General features: G+C 39.8%; 1 protein-coding gene across 1 annotated transcript in view; it reads right to left on the reverse strand.

Moving 5' to 3' along the window:
• Window positions 1-5,069: 5,069 nt before the first annotated feature.
• The window catches only part of ugt8 (UDP glycosyltransferase 8), a 25,811-nt gene continuing 20,529 nt past the window's right edge, over window positions 5,070-10,351 (reverse strand). The window contains exons 5-6 of the mRNA XM_063219841.1: window positions 10,287-10,347; window positions 5,070-7,361 (exon numbers count right to left, since the gene is read on the reverse strand). Coding sequence (XP_063075911.1) covers window positions 6,995-7,361; window positions 10,287-10,347 — 428 coding nt within the window. The 3' untranslated portion in view covers window positions 5,070-6,994. The remainder of the gene's footprint in view (window positions 7,362-10,286; window positions 10,348-10,351) is intronic.

Here is a 10,351-nt window from a genome sequence, read left to right on the forward strand (position 1 = left end):
GATTAAGTGGCGACATACTGTTTGTCACACTGGACTGGTTTGGTTGTTTACACTTTTACCCATTATGTGAACATTACTATTCTTTATATTAAACTACACCAAACTAGACTCATAGTGTCAAAAGCACAGAAAGCGTGATCACCAAACCACAAAATACCTACCGTATTCACACTTATGCCAAATGGAATCTCTGTGATGAAATCCTAGCAAGCCTTTGTCAAAACGATCCTCTTAAAAAACGATATCAAATGAAAAGAGTGATATATCTGAACTAGACTGCATTTCCGTAGAGTTTGTATGCTTTGTACGCTATTAGCAAGCTTGCGGCTCATGCACACACACACACACACACACACACAAGGGAAAGAGACAGAGAGAGAGGTGTGTGTGTGTGTGTTCACATGCATGCATAGGGTACATGCATGTATAGGGATGTTTCTGGTGCCTTTCAGTCATGGATGGGTAGGGAGAGGTAAGCCTGGAATTCGAACCTGCAACCCTTTGGTAGAGCAAACCCATACCAAAAACGCCACTACAAATGACTGCATACAGTGGCCACATCATGGTTGCGTAGGTGACAGTAGAGTTCTAATGTTCTACAAGGCTCCATGTGTATGTGAATGACTTTGAATATAGGCCTACTACTGGCAGTTGGCCAATTGCAGCAAAAAATATACACTGCCCTATTTCTAAACTTCTGTATCTCAAAGCATTTTGCAAGTTGTCAAATGAAATTCACACACATACGTGTCACAACCCAGCCCTCCATGTCAAAGTTAAGATCACTTTTCTAGGCTAAATAGTACAGTCAAAAATGCCTATGCGCTGATTTTCTAAACGAATGCCAATGGCCCATAGGGATTTAAACAGCTGTCTCTCAAAGATTTTAAAGAATTGGCTAATGATTTTTACACCACTGTTTACAGTCTCTCTCTCTCTCTCTCTCTCTCTCTCTGTGTGTGTGTGTGTGTGTGTGTGTGTGTGTGTGTGTGTGTGTGTGTGTGTGTGTGTGTGTGTGTGTGTGTGTGTGTGTGTGTCTGTCTGTGTTTGTGTGTCTGTCTGTGTGTGTCTGTGTGCGCGTCGCTTTAGGTGATTGGTACATTGGGTCTGATTGAATCTCTGCTGGGCGTTTCTTATCATGTCTCAGTGTCACATTCTATCCCTCTCATCATCGCTTTTCTGATGTTTGAGATTATAGTTCACACACACATAGACACACGTCACGCACACACACACATGCACACACACATACATGCACACCCACAAACAGACAACATATTTACTGCAATGTAGAGTAAAGGTGCCAAGGGTGCTGGTGATACTTATAAACATACATACACCATTACTAGATGAGACTGATTGTTTCCAGCCCAAAATATGCTCAAAACCCACCTGGAAGCACTTAATCCCGCCCAATGTGAACTACATTCTATTGATTTCTATGGCCATAAATATGCAGAAAACCCCTCCCAAATGCCCCCTTTTTTACCCGTAGACTGTAAGCAGCCCAACCACCCAATCTGACAACACTGCATACATACACTATCCCGACTACAAAGTCACTCAGATCTCCTAGTCTGATACAGAGGCATTCAAAGTTCCAATAAGAGGGAGAAGTTACTGTAACCTGTGTATTTTCTACTGGTTGAAGCTGTAACCAATCAGACCACTCTTTCTTCTGACTAAGAACTAGAGCATCTTCACCTTAAACCTGCCTGGAAATATTGGATTTGGACTGCCCTCCATGTAGCCTGCCCACCCACACTTCCTGTGGAGCAGCATAACATTCTGAAGTGAAGACCATGCCAGTTTGGCCGAGCTGGCTATCGTTGATATTGTTTCCCCCAGGGTTTATATAAATAAGTTTGAGCATTTCCAATGTCTCGATAGGGCGTGTCAATGATGCACTGGTTCTGCCATTGGTCCTGCTGGTATACCATATACTTATTACCATATATGGTAAAGGAAAAACAGTGCTCTGATTTATTGTAGATTCCACCTATAGCATAGGCATTTGAAATATGTGGGTTATCTTAGCCCTCTAAGAATTCAGGTTGCAAGGCGAGTTGGACAGATGAAGTTGTGATAGGCCTAGTTAGGCTACCGTAAGAAGAATGCGTGGGCACGTGCCAAAATGTACATAGAAACGACAATGGAATAGGGCCTACATAAAGGAATAGAAATACCATTCTGTCTCTTCTATTCAATTTCAGCAGAGAATAGGGTAGTTCAGTAATACAATAGAATACAACATATTTATATAGCGCAGTATTACAACTATGAAGTTGAATTCAAAGCGCTGTCAAAATAGGCCTACACATAGGCCCTACAGACACAGACCTACACATTTCACATTCACACACCAGATCTAGAGGATGCCACATAGCACCTGATCTTGCTATTTTACATTGTGTTTTTAAGCAGGTGCTTTATTTTTTTATTTTAAAAATTCGAAGATGAATATAAATATGCTGCAAATGATTTGTATTAGCTGTATAAAATGGATGTGGAAATGGTTACACTCAAAACAAAACGGCACTGAAAATATCAAGACAGCAAAGGCACTAAGATGAAATGGTAAAGCACAGAAAGACTTGTCACCTCGTCAGTGGCACCTCAGAGAAGCTAGTTTCTGACACCAGCTGCTGAGCTAGCTTGTGGAAAATTACATAATTGCGCCAGTGGTTCTGACTGGAGGAGTACCACTGCCCTCTTTTGGTGACCGCCTGCTACTGAAGGATTTCAGTTGTACTGGCAAAAGAGACCACTAGAATATTCAACATTTCTGTGAGGAAGTTGAAAAGGTAATACTGCTCATGAAACTCAGGTGCAGCAGGCTATGGCCTCAACCATTGTTGTGAAGTCTGACTACTTCTCACAAATTTAGTGGCTGTAGCTTTATCTCGCAGCAACACATTCCTCAATGTTTCATCAAATTCATATCTCATTTGGCAAATACGATACCAAGATATTACTTGTACCAGCCTGTTGATGATCATATGAAATCTATAACTTTTGCTTTTGTACTTTTGTTGAATTTTGATCCAAGATCAGAAGTAATAGATTAATTAGATCCAAGATAATTATATTAATTCACACCCTGTGTGTGATCAAATTTCATCTGACTTTATTCTTCCTGTATTTCCAGAACACACACACACACACACACACACACACACACACACACACACACACACACACACACACACACACACACACACACACACACACACACACACACACACACACACACACATTAGCACACACAACACAGAATATGGTACAACATCAGGAAATACGTAAAAGGGTTCTGCAAAAGAGCAATTATTTATTTATATATTAGTTAATTAAATAAATATAAATATATTATGGGCCCCAACTGTAAATTCATCAATTGATTAATCTAATTGATTGTTATTTTGTTTCAATAACTAGATATATAAAGGGCAGATTATGCGAACTATCATTTTGGATGACTTGAAAACAAGAACATTGACATAAACAAAAATATAATGAATTATATTAAGAACAATATTAGTTGGCCACCATCACAACTACCATTATTATTCTGATTTGAAAAAACAAAATCTCAACATGGTCTTAAAATTACCTATGGATGACGAGGCTCCTAAAGTTTTTTGTCCATTACATGCTGGTGATAAAAATCCACATGAGTAGCCTGCATTGCTGTGAAGTGAACGGACACATAGATGGTATTAAATGAGCAAGTTTGGCTTCCTCCTGCTTCAGCATATGGCTGTAAAACTCTATCTATGTCTTAGTTAATTATTCACTACATAGTAACATTTGAAGAGCTTCGTTGCAAAACGGTGTATGTCCATTTTGGAAAATGTCTGACCAGTCATTTCCAATAATAAAATGCAAAAGTAAAAAATGGTGGATACACCATTTTGCATCGAAACTCCTAATTTCAAATAACATATTCTTGCTACAGGTATTTTACGTAAAAGTCAAAACAAAAGAGAGAGAGAGAGAGAGAGAGAGAGAGAGAGAGAGAGAGAGAGAGAGAGAGAGAGAGAGATGATCTGGGTGTGTGTACTTAAACAGACATGTTTACGTTAGTTATCAACCATTAACCCATGTAGATGCACCTGCATATATTTCTGGATGTCCTTTCTCAACAAAAATAAGTTACATAGATTTTCTTTTACTTCACACATGTAAAAGTTTGATATTTTACCTAAAACGTTTACATGTCTGAAGTAAAAGAAAAAACTCAAGTTAATATCTTCAATACATTTTGTGTTCTTCATTCATTCCTTCATCCATCTATCAGCTACTCAGCCACCCCCCATCAACCCCTCCTTCCAGTGATGAGGGGATGATGTAAGGGGAAAAGCACAGTATGGCCCTGAAACTGAATAATTGATCATGTAGGAAGGGATGAGAAATAGACTGGTGTAACCTGACCTCACATCACTCAACACACGCACACGCACACGCACACACACACAGAGAGAGAGAGAGAGAGAGAGAGAGAGAGAGAGAGAGAGAGAGAGAGAGAGAGAGAGAGAGAGACTCATGATTGCAAGTGAACAGATATGTACGGTGCCACATATTTATCGACAGAACAGATAGCTCATGGTATCTGAAAAAACATTTGAGTGATCACATTACATTATTACTTGACTTTGCTTGTCCAAACTTAGAAATGTTAACATTTAACCAGCCTCTATTAATTACGCAATTATGCAGGGTGTCAGTACAGAAAGTTACACATAAGCTCAACATTACAATATTACATGTAGGAAAACATTTCAAGCAAAGGTCAAGTGAATCCTTTGACTCAGATAAGATTAAAATTTTACATTGACACAATAAACAAAATGACCTGACTAGTGCAGGGTGCACTGGGCAATTTAAGTTGATAATAAAACTAGATAAGCCTGATAGTGACGTGCCTTGTCAAAGGCAAACTAATGGGTGGGGGGTGGGAGGGCAGAGTGAGAGACAGAGAGAGAGAGACACACACACACACAGACAGACAGACAGAAATCTAGTCACATCAAACGACCTTCAGAAACAAATACCTCTGGAAAATGTGCAAATAAAATGTGGAATGTTTATTGAGCTTTAGTATTTGTGTTTGTTTACATGTTATATATTTACATTACAACATGAGACATGCACGAAAGGCAGCTTAACATGTTTCTATCAATGTAAAAAAAAATCCTACTGCAGGAACAAGCAGCTACAAACTCATCAACCTGACAAAGTGGAAGAGAATGACATGGGAGAAAAAAAGAAGTGGACACGGGGGCAATAAGGGAACAGTGACAGAAGAATCATGAAGCATCTATAATGAAAGAGCTGATAAGGACAGAATATAAAACTATGGGCAAACTGGTACTGACTGCGATGTGACCTCCCTTCACCCTCACATCAGAATACATGACCTCGCCAACTAGACTACACATGGACACAGCCAGAGAACAAGATTAGAGAGACGCAAGGGGGAGTGGATATTGCAGTGAAGTGCCCTTCGACTACCACTCACAGCTGGAACCCCCAGGATTAATACTGACATCACAACATTCAGGTTCTGCAGTGTGTGTATATATGTGAATGAATATACATGTGTTGTTACCATTTCCCCAGTCATAGCTTTGGCATGTCTGCTCGCAGGCAGCTGTGCAGCACCTGGTTGATAATAGCCGTGCCAGGTGCAGATAGCGATAACTTAGCATAAATTCAAGTATCACAGTGTTGTGTAATGCAGCGAGGCAGACTGGTTAAGCTCATAGAGAAACGGCATCACAGATGACAAGAGTGTGTATGTACTGGTTTGATGATTGAGAACAGTGCTGTAGAGTCAGTCATGGTTGAACATTAATACCACACAGATAGAGCAGAAATGCTTCCCGAGATGAGCTCAGTGCAAAGAACACGTAAACATTCAAGAACAATCCAAAATTCCACCACTAGGCTGTAACAGAACTATGTAAAGAAATTAAAGAAATGGTGTGTTTGACAAATGAGGAATAGAAGGGAATGGAAAAAAAACAGATAAAAAAAGAAGAAAACAAACAAAAAAAGGAACCATAGGGCCACAGCAAGGGAAGTGATTGGGGAGAACTGGGTCTAGCTTCATCCTAATCATCCACAACACACTTCATATCTCTTCAGTTATGGAAATATAAACACTCACCCATGAGATTACTACTTCCCTCACAAAAGCACTCGTCGTCTGTCTCCTTCCCCTACACTGTTCATCACCAGTGGTCGTATGAAATTATAAATACAAAACTCTTCAATCCTAGGGATTCTCAGCATACAGTCATTTTATGATTACAGACCTGCTAAAATGTCCTTCATGTCAACTTTTAACAATGGCTTCAGGGAGTAAATACAGAACACGAGGACATAAGACATACACTGCAGGAGTCAAATGTGAAAGTTGAGGGTGCACACAGGTTCATACTGACCTTAAGGGAGTGTTTTCACTTGTACATCTCAAAATAAATTATGAAATAACTTTTGTTGCCCTGTTATAACCAATTTAACTACTGGAGAACTACTAACTACTACTCAGTATTAGTTACAGTTACTGAAATAAATAATCATTTGCATTTTAATATGTACAGATACCTGATGCTGGACAGCACAATGGTTTTGTTACAAATGTTAATCCTCTAACATTAAAACTTTTTAAAAATCTTCAACTCTCTCTTTTCAAGAATAGATTGAACATTTGGAGGAACTGCACATCAACATTCACACCATTCAAAAGAACGAGTGCAAACTGTAAGAACGAGAGAGGGAGGGCGCACCAAACACAAATATCCTTCAGAGTTCTTTCAATTTCAGCAGAGAGTGTGTGTTTGTGTTTCTGTTTTGTTGCTTATGTAGACTTTGGCTGCCCCACTACTGTGTTGTGTTGCTTTGATGTTGTTGTGTTATAGTTTGGATGTCATACTCTCTGCATTCTGCATTGTTGATATTTGCTTGATGATGTTGATATGTTTGGGTTTGTTTACTTCAGCTTCTTGTCATTACTCTTGATGTGTCCATTGCGTTTGAGCTTTCCATTGGGAACGCCATTATGACAATGTCCATTCTCCTTGGCAAACACTTCTGCCCCTGCCCCTTTCCCAAACCTGGCTCTCATTGCCCTCCCTATTCGGTAAAGGCAGAAGCCAATCAGCAACAGGGCTGTTGCCATGACCACCACAACGTCCAGTAAGAAGTACTGGTAGGTGGAGATGTTGTAGACGGACGAGTGCAGGTGCGGAGCACCGTGGTGACGTAGGATGTAGTTGATCCAATAGACCGCTCTGCTGACGGGGTGACCTGGTTGGTCCTTATGAATGTTTGACAGCATGCGCGCTCGCTCACGGTACCTTCACAAAGACACAAAATTGCGTATAAGGATACATGCATTTCAATCACATGGCAAGACAGTAGGGTCATTTCTGTTTGTTTTTTGGTTATAGGGGATATGTTTTTTTAATTATTTATTTTTTCAGACATAAGGGTATTTTCAGCCATACTGACATTGGTGTATGAGAGTAGCAATTGAAATGTATACACATCACACATGTCTCATCAAGCGCAATTGAGTAGGCAAATATGCAGGTTGAACTAGTTTCAACAATGCCAAAAATGTAAATCATCATCAGTCATCAATTGTAAAACTGCCTGGAAACACTGCTGGAAAAAAAACTGCTTCTCCATAGCATAATGTTCACAGGTTGATATAGTTTTCACGAGTCTACCTACAGGGCTGAGGTGGCCGCATTGTCAACCTGGTGTGTGGAACTTACTCCTAAATGTCACCAAAACAAAGAAGTTGAAAGAGGACTTCTGGAGGATTCAACAGAAGCCACATCAGTCAGTTTACATTGATGACACCGTGGTCAAAGCTGGTCTCATTACATCAATTACATCACGAAGACAACGACTATTTTTCTGAGGTGGCTGCAGAGGTATGGCATGGACAGGCGAATAATAGCCAATTTCTACTGCTGTGCCAAAGAAAGTATTCTAACAGGTAATTTCACAGCCTGGTATGGTAAGACCACTGCCCAAGACAGGGAAGCCCTTCAGGAGGTAATCAAGCCTGCTCAACGTGTAATAAAAATGGAACTACCCAACACCCCATAGTCTTTGTAACCAAAAATGTTTAAGAAAGACCAATGCATAATACCATATCTGATCTGATTCACATCACCCCAGCTACACACTCTTCACCCAATTACCATACTATAGGGCTGCAGATATACGTAAAAATATGTGTGCCCGCAACAGCCGACCAAGGGACAGCTTCTTCCCTCAAACCATAAGGATGCTTAACTGTCATGAACCGCCATAGACAAGAAACACTCCTCCTTTACTCATCTAATTTTTCAACTTGCCTATTTGTCTTACACATAAACTTTTTGTACATTTTCTATTTTTCATTGCACAGTTTTTGCTTTTTGGGACTTTTTTCATGAGTACATGACAATAAATATTTATGTATCTAGTATGTATGTCTGTGTCAAAGGTGTTTAATATACCCAAAACGTGCTGACGTAGAGTCTTTGGACAGAGGTTTAAAAGAACAGACCACCCTTTTTTTCATTTTCACTTATTTGCAGTATTTCCCAGCATTATTTGTGAATGTGCATATCACTTTCTTCTCAGTGTTTTCAGTTCTTAGATTCATTGGATCAGAATTATTAGCATAGCTTAGCATAATCACTGGAAGTAACTGGTATCTTTAGCACCAAGTCACAAGTGATCACTGGACATAATTAAACTGCTGTTTTACACTCTGGTGAATTTTACATTAATTTTAAAATGGTTTATAAGTACATTTGAGGATGTTTTATTTTGTACCATAGACTTGCATTAGTATGCCTAATTTGGCTATACTGTTAAACGGGGCAATGCAAGCACATAGACGAAAATGATATGCACATTCATGAATAATGCATGGAAATACTGCACATATGTGAAAATCAAAAAAAAGGGTGGTCTGTTCCTACACCACTTCAAGTAGACCACTACACAACAATGAATGAACATAAATAAATCAGAAAGAAATAACCCTCTAGATTGTTTTCACAAGTTTATGCTCTGGCCTTTCCACAAAAGCTTTTGGGAGTAGCACAGCAGCAAGAAGACTATTGGGTTTTTAACACCATATTTACTCGCCAGTAAACCACTTGGGTGGTTTACAAAGGAAAATTGCATTGTAACCGACTAAGTAGCTGGTAGCTACCCTAGTAGGCAAGAACTATAGTTTTGGGAAACAGACCCCTGTCTGAATCGCAGTGTCCTTTAGGAAGACACTGAGCCCCCTGTCACTCCTAATGTCCTTGATTGGCACCTTGCATGGCACCCCTCTCAGCCTGTATGCGAATGGGTGAATGTGAGACATTGCGAATCGCTAAAAGTAAAATGCTTCGGGTAGAATGCTGTATAAATGCAGTCCTTTACCATACCATATTAAAAGATAATAGTCATATGATGTGAAATGAAGGTGGGCCTTAAGTGAATAAAAAGGCCCACGATTTCAACAATGTAACTAGTACCATTCCATGAAGACAAATTACATTGAACAACATATCTGCAACGAAATGTGCATATAGAATTTGCAGTATAACACATGATGTTGTTATGTGTTCTCTTTGTTATCTGCAAGTGTAAAAGCCACTACAGCTGTCAGGTGTGGGCACCGAGGGCCAGGGAGGCGGACAGACAGAGAGCTCCTATTCCTTATCAGCTGTATGACCACCAGCTGTCAGATGCCTCCATATGTCATTATCCCAAGAGTCTTGAAAACAAAGAAAAAACACTAAACCTAGCAACGGTCCTGATGGTAGCTGAGGCAGAAATATGATCCTCAGTGAGAATAATAGCATTTTCACACCTAGTCCCCTTTAAGTGAACCGAACTCAGTCCTCTTAAAGTGGACCAAAAAGTGAACTGACATCAAAAGGACTCATATTGTGAGTGTATTACAAAAAGAATCGGCTGATCTTTCTGGGTCCTGTTAGGCTTTTATGATGTGTCAGTCCTCTTTTTGATCACACCTGGTCCTTTAGAGCCCTCCTTAAGTGATTACACCTAGTCAAAAGTATAACTTGTGAGAACTCATAAGCAAACCGTACTGAGACCACGTCAACAAAGGTCTCAGTACGGTTCACTTCGAAGGGGTCTGGGTACACATTGAAGAGTTCACAATATGCACAGAAAATGCTGAGTCACAGGTCTGAGTTCACTTAAATGGCTGAAAGGGACCAGGTGTGAAAACCATATAAGAATCCTTCTAACCACACTTTTCAAGGTGCATCGTCTTGTCTAAGTTCCATGTGTTGGAGTATGAGCATGCCTGGTTATCTGA

Source organism: Engraulis encrasicolus, chromosome 16, assembly GCF_034702125.1.
Source record: "Engraulis encrasicolus isolate BLACKSEA-1 chromosome 16, IST_EnEncr_1.0, whole genome shotgun sequence".
Taxonomy (NCBI): Eukaryota; Metazoa; Chordata; class Actinopteri; order Clupeiformes; family Engraulidae; genus Engraulis; species Engraulis encrasicolus.